General features: G+C 40.5%; 2 protein-coding genes across 7 annotated transcripts; one reads left to right on the top strand and one right to left on the bottom strand.

The window, feature by feature from the left end:
• Nucleotides 1-22728, bottom strand: LOC107313427 (glycerol-3-phosphate acyltransferase 3-like). 6 transcript variants are annotated; one of them, XM_015861622.2, is made up of 13 exons: nucleotides 22650-22728; nucleotides 21067-21241; nucleotides 10731-10803; nucleotides 8884-9154; nucleotides 7691-7765; nucleotides 7469-7558; nucleotides 6472-6565; nucleotides 6069-6184; nucleotides 4477-4532; nucleotides 3352-3437; nucleotides 2193-2321; nucleotides 1169-1248; nucleotides 469-714 (listed from the first exon to the last, which is right to left on the bottom strand). In XM_015861622.2, exons 2-13 carry the CDS (start codon nucleotides 21133-21135, stop codon nucleotides 600-602), a joined length of 1254 nt encoding a protein of 417 aa, XP_015717108.1. In that variant the 5' UTR covers nucleotides 21136-21241; nucleotides 22650-22728; the 3' UTR covers nucleotides 469-599. The 6 variants fall into 6 exon arrangements, with proteins under 6 accessions (XP_015717105.1, XP_015717110.1, XP_015717108.1 ...); XM_015861620.2 differs by lacking the exon at nucleotides 22650-22728 and adding an exon at nucleotides 21341-22014; XM_015861621.2 differs by lacking the exon at nucleotides 22650-22728 and adding an exon at nucleotides 21459-22014.
• Nucleotides 21994-27388, top strand: ABRAXAS1 (abraxas 1, BRCA1 A complex subunit). The gene is made up of 9 exons (XM_015861618.2): nucleotides 21994-22125; nucleotides 22712-22802; nucleotides 23098-23134; nucleotides 23483-23549; nucleotides 24358-24551; nucleotides 24932-25051; nucleotides 25640-25724; nucleotides 26157-26268; nucleotides 26403-27388. The coding sequence occupies exons 1-9, from the start codon at nucleotides 22039-22041 to the stop codon at nucleotides 26825-26827; spliced, it is 1218 nt and encodes a 405-aa protein (XP_015717104.1). The 5' UTR covers nucleotides 21994-22038; the 3' UTR covers nucleotides 26828-27388.
• Nucleotides 27389-27652: the final 264 nt, after the last annotated feature.

Genomic DNA, 27652 nt, shown 5'->3' with positions numbered 1-27652 from the left:
CCATGACATAGGCTTTAATTCGTGCAGTGTACACGGACACAGGAAGGGATACAGGAAAAATCAGACAACAAAGTATAAGTTTCAGAATATATTTTTCCACACCACTCACTATCCTTGGCTTTAACCAACTGATCCCCATGTCACACAAGCAGACACCTGGCACACATTGCCATGGCTGCTGTGCTGCTGTTAGTCACTGGGACAGTGGGAAATCTCCTACCTGGCAATCACTTGTTTTGTAACACAGAGTAAAGTCACAAGGGTTTTCTTTCCCCCCTCTGACATACAACACTTCATCCACATCTTGGAATTCTGAAAACATTATGGTGAACGTTCCATGTCTTCTCACAGGACAAGTGTCTCTCTACAATAATAAAGTGCCTGCAGTTCACAGGAAAATGGTGAAACGAGATGCTGATACAGACTGCAAAGACATATGTTTTATTAGTAGTTAAGAAATTAACAGTTAATATCTGACAGGGACAGCAAGAAAGAATGTGGGTTTTAATAGGAAAAAAAAAAAAAAAAAAAAAAAAAGCGCCCATTTTCCATGGAGTCCAGTCGAAAAACAAAAAAACAGGAGATAAAATAAATAACATTTAGTGAACATTTCCATTTCCCACAAACCCATTTTCTGTCACTAGCTGGCAATATTTTTTCTGTTGCTCTTCCTTGAAAGACTCTTTGACTTTTTTTCTTTTCAGTCCTCCATCCCTGAAACATACAGATAAGGAAATGGTCTTCAGCTCACGTCAGAGTAAAGGTAGAAAAACATTACAATGTACTGCTTTGTAACAGCAACTTCCACCCTAGATGCTGGCTTTTGCAATGCAAAACTAAATGATTTGTTCTGCCAAGATCTATCACACTATAAACAACAGCCTCCCTTTAATCTGATGTTTAAAAAACAAAGTATTTATTCTCACCAAATTCCTCTTTCTGGCTGGAACTACCTGTCAGCTCTGTTTATCTTTTTATATTTTACTAGTCTACCTATAGTAGTAAAGCTGTAGGAAATAGTGGCTCATTCAGAGTCTGTATGGGTGATGGACTACAGCCAAAGCAAAGAAAACAAGGAAGAAGTTTTAAAAAGAAACCAGGCTTAAGTTTTAGATTACAAAGCACCTAAATATATCTTTAACTCATCCTCAAAGGCGTTGCCTCTTACCATGGCAGTACAGACATCCCTCCCTGAGCAGCAATGACAGCCTTGACTCTGTTGGCAAAGTGAACAGCATCTTCTTCTTCCTGAAAAAGATACCAGTGATTTGCTGTGCCGTTGAAACATCTCAGCATCTCACTTGAGGAGACACCTTTTGTCAGAAACCAGGCACTCCAGTTTATGACACAGCTGTACTTCAGCTGCTCCTGAGGAATGCCACCTGGCAAGTCAGCATGCTGAGTTTCCCATTTTCCAGCATGAAAAGAACAAATTGTGAGGCTCTATGCTTTCCATGGCAATTCAAAGTAACATGTAGAACAAAGCCTCAGGTCAGGCCAGAGCCTGGGAATGTGCACCCAGTACCTTGGCACCAATCTAACCCCAGGAAGCTGGGAACACACTGAAAGGATCACCTTGGAGGAGGTGAGCTGTCTTAAACAGAGCTGAGGCCAGACACCACAGTACCAGTGAATTTCCATGGGCCGGTGAGGGTCTGTTTGCTCCAAATGCAGAAGTCACTCAAGATGCATTACAGCAGCCTGTCTTCCAAAACTAGGGCTGAGCAAAAGATGGGGTAGGCTGTACCAGAATGGGCTTTGCTGGACTAAAAGTCCTGGCTCTCAGCTTCAGATTGGTGTTTGGGGCAGTGGACTGACACAGACATTTATACAGCATTCTCTGCTCTTTCTGGTGTCCTACACATCTCAATACACCAGAAAGAAAAGAACCTTCACTGAAATTAGCTTAATTTATGTAAAGGGTGTACCGCGAACCTCAGAGATGGAAATAACAAAATCAATGTAATAAAATTACTTTCGGAGCAGCCCTCACATATTAGGATTGCTGTCATTATCCTAATAGGCTGCACATCCTGATTGACAATCTTAACTTTAGGAGTACAGTGTCACTTTATACTATTTCCATTACATAGACAATAAAGTTTTACTGACACATATTGACAATAGTAACACAGGTTCCCTCTTAGAAACCATTTATGAGCATTCCCAAAGCACAGACAAAAGCCTAATACCTCTTTGACCATTGGTGGCAGGTACCACACATTGCAGACAATAGCCCAGCTGGTCAACACATTAAAACTATAGGTCATCATGGAATACTTGGTGCTGTTCCAGAACGCATCTCCAAAGCGAGGGTCATACTGGAAGACAAGAACAAGCTAAAGGGCTCAAACTGCTGTCTAGGTGGCACACTGAGGTGTATAACATACACGCAGAAGAACAGGACCAGAGGTAACAGCAATCAGAGATAAAAAAGCACTTCAATAATGATACAGTAGAAGAGTACAAAAAGGTATGATGTCAGAAAGAGTAAGACATCAGTTCTGAAGAAAGGCAACCCAAAGGCACAGAACACCCATTATATGCAGAACAAGAGAATATTCTCGACTATATACAAGTGCAGCTGTGCTCAGTTCTGATCATACAGGCAGGCATTATTTATTTATTTTTGCCAGGAAGCTGTATAATGACTTGTTACATGAGGGACAAATCTAACCACACCTCTAGAAGTAATTATAGTTCAAAGCTCCATGTTTTAACATTTGTTACAAGTTAATACAAGTTAACCTTTGTACCCTAGCAGAAAAAAGGGCCTGTTGTACCCAGGGGTGTATCAGACTCGGCGCTGACAGTCGGTTGAAGAAAGGGACTGTAGCAAGCTCCCCAGGGCAGTGATCATAGCACCAAGCTGCCAGAGTTCAAGAAGCATTTGGACCATGCTTTCAGACACTGGGTTTTAACGTGGGACGATCCTGAATAGTGCCAGGTGCTGAGCCAAATGATCCCAGTGGGTCCCCTCCAACTCAGGATATTCTGTAATTCTAAGAATCCTTACAAGCAACACAGGACCCCCAAACTGGGACAGATCCACTGAAACAAATCTTAACTATAACTAGACAGAGCTACTCAGTATGTAAAGATTTGTGGTCTACAGATACGCTGACTTGAAAGGTTTACTCGATAATGCTCACACTACTTGTAACAATTTCCATAAGGTTATGCAACGTTATAGCTTCAGGAAAAGGAAGTCACGTATCTAGAGCCAGAATGTGTTGGCTAAAGCTTACTAGAGAGTCTTGCAAGTGCCAAAAGAATAATTCAATTACTAGTGCATTCATCCATCAAGAGCCTGTAGCCCCAGAACAGAAAGACATCATTTTCCATACTTACCTTGATAGCTACTGGATGGATGGTCCCTCCTACTTCAAAGCTTCCCTTCTTAAACATCATAACTGATGTGTTGTTTATGCAGGTACCTGGCCAGAATGGAAACACATGAAAAGTTCAATCCATTCTGCAGTCTTTCATTCAGAAATATATTCCCATTATACTACACGCTATGTAAGAGTCTGAGAAGCAAGAGCTAATGTCCCAATCACTTGGTAGAAGTGTTAAAGGAGATCACCACTTAACCAGATAAGGAGCAAGATAAGGAGTGGCTGGAGAAGGAAGAGAGTCTGTTTGTAATTCAACAAATCACAACAGGAAAATTTAGTGGGAAAAGGAGAAATCTCACAAACTACACCTTCACACCAAAGAGGGTCAACTAGTAGTCACCTGTGCTCTGGGCAGAGGGAGAATGAGACCACTTGAAGCCCCTCTGACTCACTCTCAGAATAGTCTAGATCTCAAACTGCACTTGGGCAGGGGTAAGGCCCTGCCTCCATCACAGTGTTAGAGGGGGCCTCACAACTCCTCGAGACTCCAGACTCACTTACAACTGCTGACTGAACCACTTCTTTGGGGCAGGTCACAAGCATTTGAAAGGCAGAATACTGCCAGTTCAGGTATGCACCCACCACAGGGGGAACAACATCAATTTCACTGCAGGATCCAAGGGAGGATGATATCTCATTTTCTTGTTTTATCCTTTTCTCCCTTCTCTGTCTCTCTTGCTTTCTTTTCCTCTCTCTCTTTCCAAGGCATACTAGAACATAAAGTAAGCCATACTATCATAGCTTATTGCCAATAAGGTCTAGATAACTTAAATCTAAATATCATAGTGGGATACAAATTAACATTTAACTGATCATTTGGTGTTATTTCACCCTATTTGACCTCAAAATTCTTGAGCTCCGATCTCCATACATTACCCAGAGTATCTCAGAGTCAGGCTGTAACACACTAAACCAAATAAACCATCATAAATTCTGTTACGTAGTAGAATCTCACTTTTAATATCTCACAAGAGCTCAATAATTCCACAACTAAAAACAAACACCTCAGTTTTAAAGATTAGGCATGATAAACTTCACTCAGTGTAAATGAGCAAAGCAATACAGAATTGGTTCCTACCTTCTGGAAAAATTAGAATGGGTAATTTGGCCTTATCTGCAATGTGTTCTCTGATTCTGGGGAGAGAAAATACAATTTCAGTGTATGCTTCATTTTCGCAAAAGACTCACATTTCTAAGTGGTAATAATCTAACTAAGGATTATCTCTTACATAGAACAAGAAAAGCTCTTGCCTAATAGTTCTTCAACGGACAGTGGTCTCAGCAAGGATGTGTACTAGTTTCAGGCCTTAAAGGTTTTCTCTTGCTAAATGCATAAATAGATTCTTCACAAAAATTCTACACACTCCTTTTATTTCACCATTTGGACTTGATTAATAGAAAGCCTGACAATGATACAATGGCACATAAAAATTGCTTTCTATTTATCTTTGGCAGGTTCTAGTAATGAATAATGTTGAATTTTTGTTGACTTGTTTTGCTTTTTTAATAAAGTGTATTCTATATTTTAAAGTTTTGTGTATACATTTATATATAGTCACACACACACCAGTTCATACACATCTAATGTTTCTCCACCCCTAGATACGAGAAAGAAAGCTACTTCATTGAATTTTCTTCATTACTTAAAAACAACTGCATTTAAGCAAATAATCCACTTTGGCAGATTACTGACACACGAAATCTATCCATTTTCAAGACACCTGTCATTCCTATGAATCAAAAGCGTACAATTCCACTGAACTCCACATAGAAGAGCATAAACAAAACGTAAACAAATACCAAAAAAGCAGAGATCTATCCAGTAAAGGGGCACCTTTTCCCTTTCCTAAGGGTTAGTTGCCATAAATGCTTGTTTTATGTTAGCTACATTGCACACTATTTCACGAAGATTTCAGATGACTAAGAGGACCTGAGACACCAACAAATGCCAAAACAAGTCTATCATTTTCACATCCTTAAAAGTCTAATATACTGCCTCTTCCAGGAATATTACTGCAGGCCTTTGGAGCAGCACAGGCAACAGGCACTGACACTTCTCCAAGATGCTCTTCCAGCTTCTAGCAGCTAGGTGGTACCATGGTAATTTATTTCACCACAAACTTGTTTAATTCCTTCTGCTGACTTTCCCGTGCAAGACAGCTGAGTACTGTGGTTGTTTCTAATGGGCTGCAACTGGCTTCCTCAGATAATCTGTCAATCTCCACAAGCAAATAGCTAAGACCAATGTTAATGTTTGTTATTGTCAGCTTCCTTATCTCCTGTATTCACAGCAGACATAACCAGACTTCTGATGCTCAGAGCTGATGGACAAATGTGCAAAGGTAAAGTACAGTCTAGGAAGCTGACAGAATTCCAGTGCTGGTTCTGGCATCCAGAATCATAAACCTTGAAAATGAATGAGCAGGCATCTGCCTGTGGCAAGCAGCCTGATTGTGCCAGTGTGGAAATGTACAGTGGTTAGAGGACAAACAATCAAAAGACCCAGAGAGCAGTGCTACAGTCTGCATCTTCATTGTCAGAGTCATTCCAAATCTTACCTACTGCTGCCTGCCAAGAAGAGATGCAGGGTCAGAACACTCTCAGCTCACAATGGGACCTCACAATTACAAGACCTGATGAGAAAAGCAAGCAAAGATCTCACCACCCTACCTTTTTCTCACCAGATGACGATCTTTCATTTCTGAACGTTCAAACAAAACATGCTGACTGGTTTGCATGCAAGACTTCTGAATAAGTCCCAGAAGCCCTCCATGTACCTGGCCAACCTGAAAGCCAAAAACTAAAATATTTATAAGGCAAAAATACACACAATTATTTCATTGACAAAATTCTAACTAAAGATACATCAACTTCTAAACTTTTTCCATGAATTATACCAATTGTTTTGGCCAAAAATGTGCGTACACTTACCTGTCTGAATAGAAGTTCTAAATAGGAGAATCTGAATGCTTGAAAATCCCACTCTTCCTACCCATAACTTTATCCTCCTGCCCAACACCATATCTGTGAGTGCCTCAATATTACCAATATTTACCAGCTCTCTTGCTCATACCAAGGAATAGCATCCATCACTAGCCAGGATTAGAACATCTAGAGGAGATGTGTGGTTGGCTACACAGATGCCTCCTTTCTGTGGTCTGTTTTCCCTGTAACAACAGCCGTGAGAGGAATTAGCTCATGTTTATTCTTCAGACTGCAGGCCCCACCAGGTCATCTATCTAGTGAATGTACTTCCACAACAAAGATCCTTGGTGACAAAAACATACAATCTACATACATTATCTGTAGATAATGGAAGCATGAGAACACAAGACAATTTAAAATATAACTCTAAGGTACGTTAAAACGTCCGGCTGTACATTACAGAAGCCGTCTTCCCCCATACATTTGAGAGTTCCTTCAGATTTCAAAAAACCATTTTTCTTACAGTTTACAATATGCATCATTACTGAAGAAGGTATTTCAATGGCATTCATTACCATTCTCAAAGGCGCATATCAAAGACTACTCAAGCACTAAATCTGAACTCATAGATAATAAGAAGCATGGCTTTCTTTCCTTCCTGAATTATCAACAAAAATTATTTTGAGGGCCTCTGTTACATAAAACCCTCATAACTAAGCAAGCAAGATATTGGAAGTAGTTACTAAAACATCATCCATAATATACTAGAGAGCTGAGTATGAAGACTTAGGTTATCAAATTGGCTAACAGAGCAGTTGATGTTTTTGTGGTCATGTTTTTCTAGGCAATTATAACATGTTAATAGCAAACATAAAGGAAAACGTATATGTCTGTATTTAATGAAGAATACAGTACTATTCCAACACTGCATTCTCTGCAAATACCCAAGAGACAACACAGCAGAGAACAAAAACATCTTGAAAGAAATAAAGATAGACCGAGACTACATGATCTGCACAAGTTCTACCAAGGCTGCAATTCAGTACAAGTATCTGTGCATTAATGGAATAAAAACCCTCTTTGAAACTTGAGATTCAGTACTGAATGAAATGAATAATAGACAAGAGCAGGGTTGCACCACTCACCTGTTGTGGAATTGAACAAGACCACTCAGACATCGGATGCCTAATGCAGCACATGTCATCTGAACCTGGTTACTCAGCCAGTGCTTAACCCTGGAAGGGAAAAGTCACCCCACAATTGTACACATCAACTCTCCAAATTCAAGTACATTTCAGTTCCAATAGCCTAATTCAGCTCCTCAATGAAATACAAGAGAAGTGGAAAGAGCCCTCAGAAACACCCACCTGCCATTTGGAAACTGTCCTACTACGGTAGTTGCTGAGACCAGCAAGAGGATGCTGAAGAAAGACAAGAAGATGCTAAAAAATAAAATAACCTTCATTAATCAGTAAGAATCAAATTTGGAAGAGGAAGCTGAAAGAGAAAATCTTTTAACCCTTTAATTCTTTTGCAGGATGCTTCTATCCACCATAAGTAACATCAAACTATCAACACAAAGCAATCAAACCCAATGAGATATGAGCACAGGTTTTCATTCAATTAATTCTCCAACAGAAAACTGTGTTTCTTGAAGCCTGTTTTACAAAAAGAACCACAACTTGACCTCTAGGCATTAAGCAAAGAATTCATTGCCTTCAAAGATGGCAAGTAATGATTACGTGATTTGTTATCATAGGTGAGATTTCTGAGTAGCAAAACAGAGCTACCATTAAGTTTTTAAAAATCTACTCTGAAATTTCAGTAGCTATTTCTATTCCAAGCAATAAGTTACTCTACAACCACAAAAATTAGGTGTTGTTGGCTGCTAATGGCTTAGCAAAACAAACATTAAAGGTATTCCTACATAAATGGTGCCTTCTACATAAATGGCTTCTACATACCTAAGTAGACACACAGGCACTTGTGCTCTGCTTTGTGCCTAACTGTTATGAAATCCTTCTACATATTCAAAAAGAGTAAGAGGTTTTACAAGGTTCTGCTCCTTACTAGAATGTATTTATAGTTCTATCTGCCTGGTCAATGGGAATAAAGGCTGGTTTTGCATAAAAAAGCACTGACGTTTCTGTAAAGAACCACATTCTGCCTCTTCCATCCAGCCCTGTGCTGACAGAACGCTGGCTTTGCTTCACATCCTGAGGGTTCAGCATACAGTCTTCTCATACTCACACAGGTAAAGCCTGATACTCTCAGCTGAAACAGCTTTTATTTTATATAATAAAAAGATCTCCAGATGATTGCTATGATTTAAAAAAACAAATTAGATGAAGACATGTATTTGCACATTAATAAAACATACAGAACATAAGAAACACACATCTTGGGCTTTCTTTTTTCCCCTCTGAAGATTTTTAGTGACAACGTGGGAAGTAAAGTCACGTCAAATTCTTATTTCTGTACTAGTCAATAACACATAATGTCATACCTTCTATTAAAAGTAATATGAAAAAACAATCCCAACAAATTACATTTGGCTCACCGAAAAGGCAACAGGAGACAGTACCGGATTAAGATCCCAATGAACCACACAGCAGTCAGCTGCCAGCTGACAAGGTGAAAGTTGGCATTGGTTCTGCTGAGGAGATTCCAGGATAACAGCTCCTCAGAGGTGAACCGCTGTGTGACTTCATCTTCTGCTACTGCCTCACACCCCTTCTTGGCAAAGTACATAATATCTGCAAGGTTGAAGTATCCCCTGTGCTGACCAGCAATCTCCTTTTCCATGGATGTTTCCTCTCTCTGGATGATCCCTTTGTTTCAAGACACAAACAGAAAAATAAAAACAAAAAACCAAGCCAACAGTATGAGGAAACAAGTCTTATTTCCCACTCTGTAAAATGGACAACGTAGAGTCCATAAAAAGGAAAAATAACTGCTTTTTAGAAATAGATTTCATTCTATTCTAAGCACCATAATTGCATTGGTACACTCTGTGTGTATACTAGCACTTAATTCCATGAACTTCTTCTCTAATCCTACGCCATATCAAACCACTAAATTATTGAAGGAGACAAGCACTCAGAATGAACTGCATAAAAAATCCTGAGCACAACACCTACTTCACTGCCATTTATCAAACAACGTAAACACACACAGCTCTAAATGTTGTCAGTGTACTGCTTAGATCTCTTCTCTTGCCTTCACTCAAAGCTAGGCATTGTCTATACTGTTGTTGATTTTGCTGCTGTTGGTTAGTTTTACTTTTTCCGCAATATTTTCCCAGCTGTAACAAACACCTTCCTCTGTTGTTTTTTTTCCCCTCAGTCATCTCCTCCCCATCCTCTCTCCTTTAAGAGTCATCTCACTACCAACTAGCATTAAAGCTTTTGATTTTTCTCTGAGCTGTACACACCATAAGAGCACAGTAGAGAAAGAATAAAAACAAATTCATATTTCATATCAGTAAAATTAATGCCTCACAGGACAGCCACTCCTGTGATCACACCAATGTTTGCTGAGATCACTCGGAGACCAGATTCATACCTGGCTGATTACAATGGCTAGGATTCCCCTGAACCATATCAGCTAATATTCAGTTTATTTTTATTATTATTTTTGTAATTTTCAAATAAGGTTCATTTCAAGAGCCTTAACCAACATATCATTAACTGATAAGAATTTGAGAAATTTCTCCAGCTGCACTTTGGTCAAACCTTCAACATCCAGGAAATCATCAGGCTTGAAGGTCGTTAGCTAATAAACGAGTCCACCAGTGACAAACAACTAAGAATGGCAGTTGCCAGTTTCTTTGTGGGAAAGAAGAAAGGAAAAAGCAGATATTAAAAAAAAATTTACTCTCTCATATTCTGCCCCTATACCTAGAGAAAGTGCAAGAGGTGTCTGTGATCCACAGGGTAGCATAGCTGCTTTACTTGAGGCTCAGTCTTTCATGTGCTAGGAGATGCAAGAAGCAAGAGAAAACCAAAAATGACCAATGTCTGGTGCAAATCTTAACCATCCCCTAATCTTGTAAGTAGAGAGAACTGTAGGAGTCAGAAATACAAAACAGACATGAAAAGAGAGACAGCTTCCCTCCTAGTTATCAGCAGTTCCTTTCTTTACCCACACTGGTTTCCTTTAATGCCTTTTATTCAGAAGGCTCAGTCATTCTCAGACAACTTTCTTATTATACACATAAAGCCTTCTTTGTCGGTTTACAACATCAGAAACTATTTGCTCATTAACTCCTTATTTACTATTCCAGTTTTCCTACTTAAAATCAAATGAAATTGATATATCTGTTCACTCTTTCCTGGGTAAGGTATCACAGTAGCTGTCTTTATACCAGATGAACAGTGCTGTGTCACTTTTGTCCAGAGATCTTACCATTGGCGATTAAATTTTCAAGTGCCAGCGCCTTCTGCATTTTTATTCCCTTCTCAATCTGCAGGGTGGCCCACTGTTCTCAAAACAAGAAAAGTAGACATTAATGGTTTTCGTTTTGTCATTTCCAGGTACTCCGCAATATCTTTACATGAACTGTCTGAGACTCCTTTATTGAAGCCAGGACTCAGACTTCCAGTGTTCAAATTCAACCTGAAGGCTGTCTTGAATGCCTCCTATTTCAATAGCTACAGTGATTGCCTGTAGTCACTACAATGAAAGACCATTCGGCTCAAAGTCATTTTCAGGAGTTTTTATTTTCCTTTAACCATATTACTGAGCTACCTATGAGGTTCTCTGAGGACCATGAGTTCCAAATTCTGTCTTCCCCAGTCAGCTTCAGACAACAGAATGATGCAAACTAACATCACTGACATGAGAAACATTCCAGGAAAAGACTTAAAAATGGATTTTTAAGAATAAAAGAGTTGATGTCAGCCTTACAGCATTCATGCAAATTGTATTAACAGCATACAAAGGAGGGACGATTTCATATTCACAGCGTTTCCAAAGTAGTAGTTGTAGTAATGAGTTTTTATCCTTCCCTGTCTTGTTGAAAAAAAATGAAATATTTCTTCTACTTGCACAGAATTACCACTAAACTCAACCATACCAATATGCCTACTTCTAAAGTTTTATGTTGGCAAAAAATATCTTCATTATACATATATAGGCATATAAACAGCAGCCCTCAGTTCTAGACCTTCCTCAATTTGTATCAATACATATGTCCTAATAATGAACTTCAGGTTCTTGTGCGTAGGCTCTGATTGTTTTTTAAGGAATCAGTGACCCACTCAGCAAACATCCACACCTGACATTAACTCTTCCACCTACAATGACAAAAGTCCATCCTTCTATTCAGGGTATGCTCTTGGTGAACAGTTTGTTTCTAATCTTATTGACATGCACAACTATTTAAGCAACATATAGATTGACCACGAAGGGTTTTCATTACATTGCAAATCTATAAATCTGCATATGTCATTAACTTTGACTAGATTTTTTCTATTCTTAAATTTTGCATGGCTCCTAACAGCTCCTTCCTTAACTATTGAAGTTAAATTCAATGACAAGACAGAGACAGTTTCTCATGGCAGAATCAGGATGTTGTAGTTACTTTTGGTTGACTTTTGCTACCTGCATCTCGGGGAAAAAAGAAAAAAGAAAAAAAGAAAACAATACCCAAAGGAAAACAACAATAAATATAGAAAGACAGTGATGTGATATATTAAACTCCATTAAATCCATCTTATATAAGACCACTAACTCCCTAAGAAAGCTGAACTGGTACATCAACCATCTCAAGTTGTGGTAACACAGTGAGTCATTCAGGAGTGGGAATCTAGGAGATATCAAAAACCTACAGCCCACACGCTGAGAAAAGAAAGAAGATACTCCACAGCAACAAGAACATTCTGAAAAAAATAAAATAAAAAGATCAAGGTATACGTGTGGAAAATTTAAGCTGTTCACATTCTGTTGCTGGTCTTCATCTGTTCCCTGGTATCCAAAGGAATGAAGGATAAGAAGAAAAAAAAAAATGGAAAAAAATAAAATCACCAAAGCTCAGCAAATAAAGCCCCTTTTCTTACTTTCTGCTTTCTTGATTTGATCTGTAACCCTTATTTTGCCCATCATGCCCCTTCATGAACAATCATCTGCCAGTTGGCAAGTACCTCCAGAGATCAGTTTGCCCCTACCATCTTTTGACTATCTCAAGAGGTCTACCTTTTGATTCCCAAGTAGAAAAAGGGTACAATCACTAAGTGACTCACAAAAATATATTAACTGAACAAATATTTTGAAGACAAAACTGAACAAACATTGAAGAAATTGCCTCATAAAGCATAGGATCTTGCCTCACAGCAGAGAGACATAGTGGGGCAAAAGCAACACTGTAATTAAGGAGGAAATAAGGCAACAAAGGCACAGGATGAGGCAGATGAGGAAGGATTTCCAATAGAGGAATGGCTACACATTAGCCTGGAAAACAGTGTCTACAAAACCTCAGCTGGTGTAGAGCTGGCACATATGATACAGTTACATATTTTGTCTTCTAACGCAACAACTTGGAAGCATCCTATGAAAGCAATGAGCAATGGATATGAGCAGCAAAAAGTTAACACCTTTTCACAGGACAGCTAAACTGCAGAGTTCATTGCCCAGAACATATTGCTAAAGATTGATTGAAACAGGTTTAAGGAACATTAAAGCACAGACAAAAATCATCATGGGATGCGCAACACAAAGTCACCTCTCCTAACTTATGAATCAGCACAAGATGTCAAAGCAGCGGCTAGCAGGGACAGTATTCTTAGCAAATCAGGCAGCTCTTAGGCTTCTCATCAAGCATATAAGCTGTCTCCTGCCAGAGCCAGAACTATTAGTTAAACTTTTGGACTGATACAGCAGCATAGCCACTATCTTCTCCAGCATTCTGTGACATCTGTATGCTTAATTTGTTTTTGAAATCTGAAATAAGGCTTTTTGATTGCCTTTGTTTTGTACAGTATTGAGACACAACTGTCTGTCTGGTCTTTGTTGCAAAACCGTAATGAAAGGCTGTTCTAAATAGCTTACAAAACCACAGATGTTGTAACTAACATGGAATTGAAGAGCTGAATGGAGTTACTTCATTCCTAAGTTTGCTGAGCGAGTGACAACTCAGATACCGTGCTTTCCTCCCACCCACTTCTCAAGTGATGAGGACACAAAAAGTCCAAACATCCCTCAGGTGATCCCACCTGAACTACTGAATATTTGACTCCTCAGCTCCAACAGCCCATGCGAGGTGCCCTATAATTACCTTCTGAACAAAATGAGCATCCATAATACTATATCATATTAATTACTCTCTTCATAGTACATAACATTATAAGCTACATGATATCAAGCACTAACATTTTAAATCTCATTTCTTCTGTTTTTCATCTCCTTTTTTCCTTCTAAGTACAGGTCAGTGTGTTGTTCAGCATTCTTTTTTTCTGTATTGTGTAAGAATTCACTTTTATCTCTTTGTCCTTCTATTTCCATCTTTCACTATCTCTCTTTTCCTGTGACCTCTCAAAAGCTTTTTCTAATCACCAACCAAACTGAGTTTTTCAATCCTCTTCTTAACTTTGTTCTCATGAGTGACAAAGGCACGGTGTTTCCCTTGGTGAAATTATTCCACACTAAGTTTTCTGAGGTAATTACCAAAGGCCCAAAGGGTTTTCAGTGCCAACTAAAATCACCGCCTATGATCAAGCACCATGTTTTTCCATCAAGCCATCCTAGCTAGCCTAATTTTCCCTCTTCTTGTTTGTGGAAAAAAGATTTGTTCTGTTTCAAACAAATAAATATCTAGATTCCTTGCTGGAAAAGAAGCAAAGGACAAATTCAACTATTTCCATATATAAATTCCATCCTGCTCATCTATATCAGTCACTGTTCCCATTGCTAAAACACTTCAGTGAAGCTGGAAATCAAAAGGAAGCACTTCATCAAAGGCCAACATTACCCATTGCTTATCAACAAATTTTTCAGACCTGAACGCCAAGCAAGTTCTGTACAGACTACAGATATCCTTTCTTTGCAAATGCAATGTTGAAGAAAATAGTACTTGGTCTTAAAACTCAATTTTCACATCTACTCTTTTATTTTTCTCAAATTCAAAAAACTTGAAGGGAAGTAAATCACGTTTTTCTTCTGTCTCCATGTTTGTGCATTCATTTCAAGTTGTACAAAGCAAATATAGACTGCTCTTTGAAATGTTCTAATCTTTTTACAGGACTACAGGTAATCCATTCAGCATTCAAGATCAAATTTCTTGTAAAATATCCATCAGTTGTTACATACTGCCTAATGAGCAGTATGCAGATATTGCTGAGATATTGTTGCCATCACGCTGATATACAACTCTAAGGATTTTTGGAGTAGCTATGGGACAAGGCATCCTATTTTCCCACTCAATCTAGCAACAGTAACAGAGAACAGTCTTTCTGCATCACCTGACCAGCAAGACCTCAGACAAACAACGTCACAGGTAGAAACAGATTGACATTTCAATAGGTTACCCAGTGCCAAGTTGGCTCATGTCTTGAACTGTATGTAAGTCTGCTTTAAAGCTTACTGCGTGCCAAATAGCAGTTTCCACAGTGCTAATTGGTATGATCCCCAGGACTTTCAGAAGAGGCCCAGAAAGTGCAAGCGAAGGCCTCAGCCCAGCATTTCCATTTGCCATGGACATCTATGTCTGAAAACAACTGGTAACACCTACAGATTGCAGCCATGTCCACTGCGTTAAACGATGCTTAAACAGCTGAAGACAGTCCCTGCCAAAGAGCTCTTAATCACTCATAAAAAAAGAGACAGACAAATTGTAATAAGACAGAAACTATGGAGATTTGGCAGGGCAGGGAGTAGTAGTATTGGTATTAATTATATCACATTGCTATGAGACGTGTTTAACGCAATGAACTGACAGCACCTACTTTTGGCCAGTAATGGGCATAAAAAGCCAGACCTGAGAAACAACTCGGAATCCTGGCTTATTAAAAGCCAAAATAAACTTTCATGATTATCAGCAGAATCAGGATCTTAGCCATGACCTGTTCACATCTAGAGAAGCACACTTTCAGAGGCTGGCATGCATTTCTCAAGCCTTGTAGAGCAGAAGTTATGACTGCTGGCTCACACAGAGCTATAAATGGAACTGAAACAAGTGCAGTCCGTATTCTCACCTAGAACAGTATTCATTCCTGCAACATAACTGAAACAATCAAATCAAATCCATTAAACTTACATACTTCTCAAATACATTTTCTTGTCATTTACAACTTCTTATAAATTAGTGCATCATTTTAATTATATTTGATTTTTGCAAAATACAGCATAAAGTACCATAACCAGCTTCAACTAGAAACAACATATCATGGAATCTCTAACAAGAAAACCTCTAATTTAATGAGAAAACCTCAACCTGGTACTGTACTATAGCCCAACACTTAACATCACTAAAGGTATCATTCAAAGGAACCATCATCTAAGTCAAAAGTGGGGAAAAAATATCCCACCAAAATCAAACAAAAAGCCACTCGTCCTCCAAAAAAACCCAACAATCCTATATCCAAAAGTCTCAAAATTAATGGAAAGCTTCCTGATGGCTTTCGTGGCATCTAAGTCAAATGAACCGGATTTTGTTTTCAATGTTTTAATATTAAAAACGTCCTGTAAAAAAGACATACCTCTTAACGTAATTCTCAACTTACCTCCAATGTTTTTATTACAATTTTCACATAGACATGAGAAATCCCCAACGACACTCTAAACATTGAAGGTAATAGAATTAGCACTACAAATGAAGTCATCCAGATTAACAAAGTTTTGCCCTCTGCAAGGCTGTAGCCTTGTCTACTTTCTTCCATGCTTGCTCCTTTAAAACATCAACCTGCTGACTTTCTTAGAATGTTTGCTCATCTGCTGTGGAGGATCAGGCAGGCTTCAAGAGACAGAGGCAAACAAAAGCTACACATTCTAAAAGCCAAAGCTACTCCTAGGAGGGAGCTGCTGCACTCTAAATCTGCCACCAGATATAGTGATAGCAAAATTGTTACCCCTTCTCCCGCCCTAGCTCCACCCACTTCCATATAATTGATAAGTATTTACTCACCAGATATACCACAGGGTAGAAGAATATGTCTGGTAATAAGGTGCTGTCAAAGAAGAACTCGTCAATATGTTAAATAGCTTACCCAAGGCATCCTGCCAATAAATCGTAATACAAAACCAAGTATGTGTGGGTTTCAAATCATCTCAAATGTTCTCTTCTTAAGAGAAAACGTAATGCATTTGGAGAAGAACTTCTCCAAACAAAGCCTGGTTAAATGATTATCTTCCTTGGTCAGACTTTCTACCTCACATTGGAACGACTGCCTCGCTTCAGTATTTCAACATAAGAACCAAACTGAAGCTTTAGATTTAAGTCAGCTCCTTGTTGTTTGTTTGTTTTAATACCACTGTGATATAGATGTAAATTGCAGCAGGCTGGAATCAACATCCGAAGCAAATAAAACCTGCTCCCTCTTGTTCTACAAGAAATTAGCCAAATTGTATCACAGGGTTACAAAATGTGCTGTGGTGAAGAAACAAGTCACATATCTTTGCAGGAATCCAAACACGTTAGATAAGGAGGTTTCACCTCCTATCCTAGGAAACAGCAATAATTTAGTATTGTATTTTTAGGAAAGATCCAGTACAGCCCCTAATTCCAACCCCCAGCCTGTCCTTCTATATGCATCAGAGAAAGAACAGAAGTAACTGTATCCCTAAAACCAGCTCCACTTACAACCTTACCACAGAATAAATCAATTGACCTTGGTGGAATGACCACTCTGGGCATGACTTCCAAAGCAGTTAAGTGCAGGTCCATGAAAGATCTTTCCTTTGCAGGTGGTCACATACACAGGCCTGTATAAATGCAGGGGCTGTCCATTTGAAATTCCCCCATTCCCAGGTACCATGGTCTGGTCTTTGTGGTGGAGCAGCCTCACTCCGGGCACACTGGATTCTTCAGGAACTAAAGCAGCAGCACTCTATAAACGTGACCCATATGCTCCACTCACAAATAGAAACACAAGAATCGGGCTGTGCTGCACACTGCTATGTCCTCCACCTCATACCATGCACCCATGGAGTAATAAGCAGGCTCCCTGTTACAAACTCACGATACCATCACATGCTTCACGTGCCATATGATGCAAGTAACCTTTTGTGTCTTCAGATTTGTTGTTGGATGCCAGGCTTCAGGTCCTCGTGACACCACTGCACCTCCTTCTGCAATCTTTTATCTTCTTCCCCTCTTTATTTACCTGCCTCTGACAATCTATTTATGGTTTCTGTTTTCCTATTGCTCTTTCTCTCAACAGCAACTATACAGCAACTCTGCCATGTCAGGGGGCAGAGGGGGGCAATTGGCCCTGTCCCATGCACTGTTACCCACCATTCCCAGCCCACCTCACCAAAAGTTAGAGGCTGTTCTAGGCTTCTCTAGGAACAACATTTCTTTGTTAGAAAAAGAGTTCTGGTTGCTCATCCCTCTTTAGCATCCTTCTCATTTCTGGCCTCTTCTTACTGCTGCCTGTCCTGCTAACATGGTCACACAAGGCAGGGGGTTGTGGATGACAGGATGCTGAACCTTGGGCACAATGCAGTATATCTGAGAGCTGCCTTCAGCTTCAGTGCAGGGGATTGGCATGCACACCAGCTGGGTGCTAAGACCTGTGGGCGGGAGGGCGGAGGTAGTTTCTGGGACCTGACTTGAGTCAGGAAAGGTGGGCCAAATTAAATATCAATAGCTCGTCAGGACATAACAGCAAGGTGTAGCAACAGCTTTAATTAGCAATAAGCCTAGGCATGGACAAGAGGGATCCTCTCTTAAAAGGAGACAGATTTCCCTGCCTTGCACAGAGGAACTAGAATATTCCTCTCCTGAGTAAGGGAGAATTGTTTCCCTCCTGTGAAAACCTATAATCTGCACTTCCTCCCTAACCTTTGTCAAGTCATATTCCCCCAAATCAGAACAATAATGCGAACAGACAGTGCAATTCTTCCCTTCCACCTTCTAAAATGACAGAGCACCCAAACCCCTCCCAGGCTCACCCTTAGTCCCTGCTGAATGACAGTATTGCAGCCCTTTGTTAGCCATAATTTTCCTCCCAAAGCATTCAGCCCAAGACCTCAAGACCTCTGAGGCTTCCTTGGGGCTGCCATGACAGCTTCCACAGGCATATCTCCCAAAAACAGAGCACACAGCAAAGTTATGCCTGCTAAGAAGTACCACTGAGCAAAGAGAAGGAACAAAAAATGTGTGTGTGTGTGTGAGAGAGAGAGAGAATGTGTGGAAGGGGTGGGAGGTGTTAACAGTCTATCACTCTTCATCCAGTATGTCACATTTGCCATATAGCAACAGAAAATTCCATCTTTTTGGCCAGTTGCACAGGCAAACAAATCCTTTTTGCATCCATAGAACGAATACCTCCATCATGATTTAACAGTCTGAGAGGTTATTTAGGACAGAAAGCAATTTTTTTGAACCCTCTTCCTGCTAGTATCAGCTTATTCTGACATGGCCCAGATGCTTATTAGATGCTTTTAATCCAGACAAATGACTTTTGGCTGCCCAATGAAGCTGGGACATATTTGTATTCCATGAGGAACGGTCATTCTGCCACAACGGTGTCAACTGCCCACTCTTGGCTCTCAATCCTTGAGGTCATCCTTAATCCTTGAGTCATGTATTAGTTAGGCAACACTTTTTGGTTATCTTAGGGAACTGGAACCATGACCCATTCATTTTTTCCAGTGTGTGGAGAAGCAAACATAGCACTGACTACTACCAGTTTTAGCAACAATATTAAAAATAATAATAAAGAAAGGCCCTCTTGGTTTTTGATTAAACTTTTCTGATGTTTCAACCTCACCTGGATGCTAAACAAGAGCAAAATCATCTCTGGTAGCTCTATTCTGCTTTTTATAAAGACTGAGGTTTGTACTTCACTTGTGAGAGATCTCCACATCACCAGAATAACTTTAAATATCACCCATTCTATGGTGAGCAATTTCAGTCTGAATATTCATGTATGGAAATCACACAGTTTCCATGCAATGAGTGCAAACATCCACACCTCTCTATCCCTAATCTAACTGATCTATCTCTGCTGGTCTTTAGGTCAGCACAGATCTCATCTGTGTCACAAAATAGGTCTGTGTCTACATCTGACCACAGAGGAGTTGTGCTACTTATAGGTTATCTCTGCCTGTCAACAGTAGAATTATGACGTTGAAGAAGTGTGTTTAAGCATTGTATTACTCATTAGGATGATTGTAACATGCTTAGCTCTGACCACACTGGCATTATGGTTTCCTCAGAAGATAAATTCAGTCATTACAAAACCTTAATCATCATATCAGGATACATCTTTATATCACAAAATCTGGGAGTCCACTATAAGATCTGCCTACATTTGTTTAACTCAGCAGTGTACAGATACCCATCAGACGATTAGGAGTCGCATGGCTTTCAATACACATTTGTCAATACAAATCTTGTATATGATTTGTATATCATTAACTAAAGAATCATGGAACCATTAAGGCTGGGAAAGACCTCTCAGATCACCTAGTCCAAACACACACCCAACCACCCCACCATGCCCACTAACCATGACCCTCAGTGCCACATCCCCACAGTGCTTGAACCACCTCCAGGGATGGTGACTCCACCACCTCCTTGGGCAGCCTGTGCCAATGCTTCACTGCTCTTTTAGAGAGTAGATGTTTGCTGCTATCCAACCTCAGTGCAACTTAGAACCATTACCCCTCATTCTATCACTGCCACCTGGGAAAAGAGGCTGAACCCCACCTCATTACAACTGTCTTTCAGGGAACTGCAGAGAGCAATAATGTCTCCTCTGAGCCTCCTCTCCAGACTGAACCATCCTAGCTCCCTCATCCTCTCCTTGTAAGACTTGTGCTCCAGATCCTGCCCTTCTTTGATTGTGATGAATACAGAAGAATCATTTATCAGTGCCCAACGTTTCCTCAAACTGATTAAATGCATAAAGCGCCCTCATTGCTCTTGTTTAGGAGTGGCTGCAATCACAGCACAAGGAATTTGGGGTTAATTTCTGAAAGATGCCAGAATATAAGTTCATTTTCACCATTTCCTCCGCAAACAGCTATGTAAGCTGCTCACATCCTTATACTCTTGCCGCCTTTTAACAAGGCAACATAATCCATGTCACTGTTTGCTCCAATTCATCACTTCAGCTGCATAGCATTTATTACACATTCATCTAATGCCCTGTGGCCTGGATTGCAAGAAATGCCTGATAGCTCTTTCCCATTTATCTTCTCAATCATTTTGCGTCACCTGAAGAATCTGTCATCCCCCTGTTCATTTATGAGCTTGTTGAGGGAGAAAAAATCTTAGCCAATTCTTCACTGTGAGAATAGGTAAGAAGTGCAATGATTCTCCTCATCTGAGTATTAGTAACATTAGTACGCATTTAAATACACTTAAACAATTTTATTTAAACCTAAGTATGCCAGAAAAAGCCATTCTTCTTCTAAGTTTTGCTGATGGGTTTAAAGGGAAAATAAAATGCACTGAAAATATTGATTTCTAATGAGAGATAGGAATACATAAAAATAGATGTGACATCCCCAGATTGGTGGAAGCAGCCCTTAAGAGACCGCATGTACATAAAAATTATGCAAAAGCTCATTTTTTACTTACACAAAAAGCAAATGTAGTCCTGGTGAGGGACAAAATTAAGCATTTCCTTTCCTGAAATGAAGAAACCATAGCGACCTTTACAACAGATCTCTATCTCGTTTCGAAGAACGCTGTAACTTCCACCTCTCCCTTCCTCAGATGGTTTTTAGAGCCGCATTCTGATCAGGAACACCTGCTAAAAATGTGGGGGAAAACATAACATTACTTCAAATATTAAAGAGAATACAACCATTAAAACAAGTCAAAATAGAAACTGCACAAACTCAGTTCATACCATGAGGAGTGGTGCAACGTGCTTTTGTCAGATGGCTGCTTCACGTTATTCCTCGTGCCCATACTAGAATTTTTGAGGTTATTAGCTAAGATTCCCACCACCATTCACAGCAGCATACCCTGCTTCAAAAGGCAGCTGGTTCTCCTGCAGATGTTAGCACTGCCAGCTCTGTGCTGGGATGTATTCTCAGGTGGAACGACACAAGCTTCCTACTCTTTAGTCAGGAACACAGTCTGCTCCGCTCACACTCCCAGCAGGACGACACGAGCAGTTCTGTTTCAGTGCTCTTTTGTCGCTTGGACTTCATGTCCAGTCCAGCCAGGACATCTCAGTTTGCTCTCAGGACCCGCCTGTTAAACTGCCTTCCTCAATAATAGCATTGTTTTCCCTTTAAAGGAGGAATTCACACTTGGGAATGACTTGATTTCGAAGAAGGGTAGAATTGTTTGAATTGGAAGGGGCCATTTGGCCAGCTCCCCTGCAAGGAATAGGCGTCTCTCATCCAGTCATCACAGTGGGAAAGTGAAGGGATGGGCGGTAGGAACAGGCCCGCACGGCCCCCTCACAGCGGGTCGTGCCGCCCGGCCCGGCGCAGCACGGTGCAGTACGGCCGGGTGGCTCCGATCCCTGCCCTGCCGCCGGCGACCGCTGGGGGCTCCCTCCGGCGCGGCGCGGCGCGGCCCGCCATTGTCGGGGGCATGGAGGGCGAGAGCACGTCCGCTCTGCTCTCGGGCTTCGTGTTCGGCGCGCTCGCCTTCCAGCACCTCAGCACCGACTCGGACACGGTGCGTGCCGCGGGCGGTTCGGGGGCGTGCGGTGACAGCGGGGCGGGCGCCGCGCACGCAGCGTTTATCCGCCATGTCTCAGCCCGCAGCCGCCGGCCTGCACACAGCCTTGGCTGCTGGTGCCGCTGCCGTGACGGCGGGCGGAGGCCGTGGCCGCGGGTCGCTGCCGGCGATGCGATGCGAGGCGCGGCGGTGCCACCACGCAGGGCCGCTCCTCGCTTCTTTCCGCGGCCCTTCGTTCCCGCTGCTGTTTGGGCTGCTTTCGCCGCTAACAGCGCCGGAAAGTTGCTTTTTATTTCCTATCAGATGCTGCGGGGAAGCGGTGAGAGGCGGCGCGGTGCTGCGGCAGCCATAGCGCTTCTGCTGCGGGCTGATAAAAGTTGTGGGCTGGGAAGCAGGCAGCACGTGGCTGAGAACACAGCCCAGCTTTTTGCTTTGCGTGCTCGTATACGGTTAAAAACGAATGAGAACCTGCTGCGTTACAAAGATATATGCGTCTTTTACCCCCAGAGGTGTTTACTTACAGTTAAGACCAAACTCCTGTTAGCTGTAGCTTAACGTGACCTTTTGTTCTGTCCCCAAAAAGGAAGGCTTTCTCCTTGGGGATGTGAAAGGTGAGGCCAAGAACAGCATCACAGACTCACAGATGGACGACGTGGAAGTGGTTTATACAATCGGTCAGTGCATCCTCATTTCTCATAGCAAGCTTGATGCCAGGACAGCTGTGACTGAGTGCAGCTGCCAGATCCCAGGCTGCCCATTCATGTCTATTGAGCCCCAAATGTGAGGACACTGTGTTGCCACTGATGACGCATCCCAAATGGTCAGGCACAGTTATTTCCCTGCCTAGCAGCACCCGTGCTTTGCTGAAATGGAACCAAAGTCACCATTCTATAACAGTTCTCATGACAGCATACAGAAAAATGTGTATCTTGAGCTGACAGATCAAGTAATACTGCTTTCTCATTTCAGATATACAGAAGCATATTCCATGCTACCAGCTGTTCAGGTGAGAAAACGTTAAGATGCAGAAATGTTAATATTAGATCTAATGTAATCAAGCCAGGTCATTCTGTGATTCTGAGATTCTAAATTTAACTCAACAAAAGTTAAACTTATATGGGATGCAAAACTTATAGTGGGGCAAAAGAAACACCTGGTAGTCCTACATGAGTTGTTTCACAGACTGATGTATCGAGTTCTGCTGTAAATAGGAACGCAGCTATGCAGATTTACATCCTGATGAGAAGAAAATCACAACGTGGTCCTCTGCAGTCATACTGCAAATTAATAAATACAAACATTGCCAGAGAGGAACTTCACAACACAAGTCCTAATTGTCATAATTCTCTTCTAGCTTTTATAATTCTGCAGGAGAACTGAATGAACCAGCCCTGAAGAAAATACTATCAGGCCATAAGAAGGTAATTTCAAATCTAATATATGCCAAGGGACTATCCCAACTTTTGGGGGTTGTTCTGTTTGTTTGTATTGTTTTCTTCCATCTACTCTAATATACTGCTTGTCAAGACAGCCTTCCCACCACCAAATTATTACTACTGATTTAGGTTATCTTTGACTAATGTTTGCCACAGCACTAGAATACGCTCCCTGAGGAGGTGGTTGAGTCACCATCCCTGAATGTGTTTAAAAAATATTTGCATGTGGTGCTCAGGGATATGATTTAGCAGAGGGTTGTTAGGGTAGCATGGTTAGGTTGTGGTTGGACTTGATGATCTTTAAGGTCTCTTCCAACCCGAGTGATTCTGGTGATTTTAACTTCGTTCTTTTATTTTTCCCAAGTGAACTGTTTCAACATCCAAAATCAATTACACTGATTTCTAGACTGAGATCAATTGAGGTCAACACTCAGTTCGCTCCCTTGGTTAAGCAGAAGCAAATTCACATACTCTATTCTCTGTAGAAGAACATCTCTTAAGGGAAGAGCATAAGCTGAAAAGCAGCAAGTTGTTAAGTAGCCAAACTACCTTTACAATCTTCCAGGTTGAGCATAACCTCAGAAAACTCTATTTCAGTGGTTTCCAGAACAAGAGACACTGTCATACTAGAAAATAGTCTTAGGCATACCAAGTGTTTAAGCATCTGCTTAAATGTGTACACAGAACCATTTAGGTCAATGCCTTTGTACTGGACTTCCCACTTTGCTCTATTATGGAATATACAGACATTGTAGTTTAAGAGTAGTACTGATAAACTTTGTTCTGTTTGCAGAGTGTAATAGGATGGTACAAATTCAGACGCAACACAGACCAGATAATGACATTCCGGGAAAGACTTCTCCATAAGAATTTGCAGTCACACCTATCAAACCAAGGCCTTGTATTCCTTCTGTTAACTTCCAGTGTGATGACAGAAAGTGGCTCAACTTACAGGCTAGAACATGCCTTACATCGGCCACAAGAAGGGTAACCAGTTTGTTTTCTAGGTTATTTAACAGCTTTGTTAAAAACTGACTTGCTTTTTATTTTCATGGGTGTATCTGAGTTACTGTTAGTACTAGTTTATTTTAGTTACAGCTTTTGGTACACTTTATAAAGCTACTGAGACAGGCTGCTGAACAGCCAGGTTTAACAACAAAATACTGTATTAATGCATACCTGACATTCAAAAGCAGGTTTAAACCACGTACAGAACTACTGCTTAAAGCCTAGTCACCTGTGTGGCACCCAGGAAGAATTATACTGTGCACCTCTGGTTGTGATGCCCAGTGAGAAGGAACACTGATATACAGAAGAGACATGCTTAAATGTTAATGCAGCATTTTCTCATACTTATGCTCTTTAAGTCTTTTCCAGAAAGTTCCTCTAGTCGTTACCAACTTGGGTATGGCTGAACAACAAGGTTACAGAACAGTGTCTGGTTCCTGTGCATCTTCTGGCTTTGTGAGAGCAGTAAGACAACACAGGTACAGTATCAACTGTACATATTGGTATAACTTTCCAGTAAGGTTAGTATAGCTGCTTTCTTCAAATGAAGATTTTTAAGCACTCAGAATAGTGGCACAGCTACATTCTGCTTACTTCTTGACTTGCTCCTGTAGTTTTTGTCCTTATGAGGAACTTCAGAGTTAGTTCAGCCGTGTATTGGCATTGAGAACAGTCTCAAAGTAAGCACCTAGCAGTGCACCAGTCTACATAAGGTAACCATAAGTAGAAACTTAAGTCTTGGTGACAAGAGATATGCAATAAGACAGATTGTTAGCCTAACAAAAGTAATTAATACTAGATTTCTCACTTCAAACTAAAGGTCCAGGTCATTTCCCCCACCTCCCCCCATATTTTTATGCATCAGCCAGTAGTCAGTACCATCTTCAGTAAAGTGGCCTCTTGAAGTTACATAAAATAAGCTTTAGAAAATCTGACTTAAGAATAGCTAATCCTGAAACAAAACAATGAAAACCTAGAATCCTTCCCTATGCACTGAAGTTCCTTTCAAATGAGCACTGATATCCACTGGAATCAATTTTCAGTTATACAATTGAGTTTTTCCACAGGTCAGAATTCTTTTATGAAGATGGATCCTTACAAGAGGTTCACAAGATAGCTGAGATGTATGCCACCTTGCAGGAGGAGCTGAAGGTCAGTTAAGTATACCCACAGCATAGATATTTTCAGCAGTACCGAACAATCAAGCAGTGTTTGGTATCCTGCACCAAGTTGGAGATGCAGTGCAAGATCATAAAGTTCTTTGCTGTACGTAACACTTGCAAATAGAAGTGTTTCTTTAATAAATAAAGATCAATCCAAGTGTACTGAGAAATAAGACAATTATTTCTGGAAATCATCACTAGCTTGTTAAAGCTCTTATGGGCAGGTGAGGACAAATGAAAGTCATTTCACCTCACTCAATACAAGGCTGAAGTTCTCATCTCCAAAACTAATCTCAGGCTAATTACTTCAGCTTTTTAATACTATTACCAGTATCAGAAAGTCAGTAGCTTTACGGGATTTGCTAAAACTAAATTCTGCTTTTGTTAATGCAGCTGATCTCAAGTGATCTTTTTCTTCCAGAAAATATGCTCTGATGTAGAAGTCAGTGAACGATCTGTAGAGAAACTCCTAACAGAGGTGAGCCAATTAAAAGAAGAAATCAATAGAAAAAAGCAACACAAAATCTCTTCAGGTAAGTTATGTCTAACGTTAGCATCAGTAAAACTGCAAAGTTACTTCACTGATGGAAAAGAACACTTGTGAACTTGAGGAAGCCAGAGCTGTATTGGTGGAAGAATATAAGAGTCTGTAACCTTTGTTTTTCAGGAGGGAACAAAGATCACCTAGAAGAACCAAAGGAGAATGTTCTGCTTTGTCAGGCACTGAAAACATTTTTCCCCAATTCTGAACTTCAGACATGTATTGTTTCCTTCAAAGGAAGGATCTCTAAGCACTGTTGTAAGATTGACCATAATATTAATATCATGGACAAATTGACTCTTATGGTAGAGGAAAGGGACTTCACTGAAGTTGAATCAAAACTAAGAACCAAGCGCAAAGTTAAAGTCACCACAACAGGACCAAAATCATTCAAGAAATTAAGATCACTGCAACTTGACCGAGAATTACATCAAGATGAAGAGGACAGCAACCAGGAAACAAAGCTTGCACTGAGTAGCACTGAAACAGATGAGGAAGCACTGGAAAATCCCAAAGACACAAATGAATATTCATACTCTCCCACTTTCTGATCACTTAATGACTTGCCCTGATGTATTTGTACAAAAAGCCACTGCCAGGATATTAAAGTAACATAAATTACTGTACTGCAGGGATGGAAATAGCTTACTGAGTTTTTGTAAAGTACAAAGATGTATTTTTAAATACACAAATCTTGTTTGGCCTAAGTCAAGCAGAGTCCAAATGACATTCCTTAATTATGCCTTGCAGAGTTAAGTCTGTATTCTCTATCTCAGGGTTCTAAGACGAATGCTAACACAGTGCTAGCATCGGATAATCTCACTTAATGCCTCAGTGATAGAACTTCAAGCTGCTGCTGAAGATTTCAGGACCACTCAAACAATGAGCCTCTCCTCAGCAGAAGATGATGTGCAGAACAGCTATTTCTAAGATGCATCTTGATAAGCATTAAAAACTTTTTTTTATATATAAACAGCTATCTTGGTACTTAACCGTCCCTTTCTGAAATGGAAGGGGGAAAAAAATGGATTTCAGGAAGACTTTTGAATAGGTTTAATGTTCTGTACATCTAGGGGGTATCTGCTATTAAATCACACTTTTTTCCAGATAAATTTAGACTCCACACTATAACTGGCACCCACCCTTCAATCAGTGATGCAGTATACCAGCCATTAAAATAGCTCTCCTCAGGAGAAAACACTTTATCAACAAATCAGTTTACTCCCTACACTCTCAAAGGGAGAACATAGTCTAGAATGATAATCCCCTCAACTCAGGATCTATCCTAGGGGGTCCACTCACATTCCCAGAGAACAGCACATCAAGTTGGTCCATAAGGAGGCAGCAAGTCAGTGAATGACATCTCACTCACATAC

The sequence above is a fragment of the Coturnix japonica genome, chromosome 4 (assembly GCF_001577835.2).
Source record: "Coturnix japonica isolate 7356 chromosome 4, Coturnix japonica 2.1, whole genome shotgun sequence".
Lineage (NCBI taxonomy): Eukaryota > Metazoa > Chordata > Aves > Galliformes > Phasianidae > Coturnix > Coturnix japonica.
This window is presented reverse-complemented; position numbering and strand designations above follow the sequence as displayed.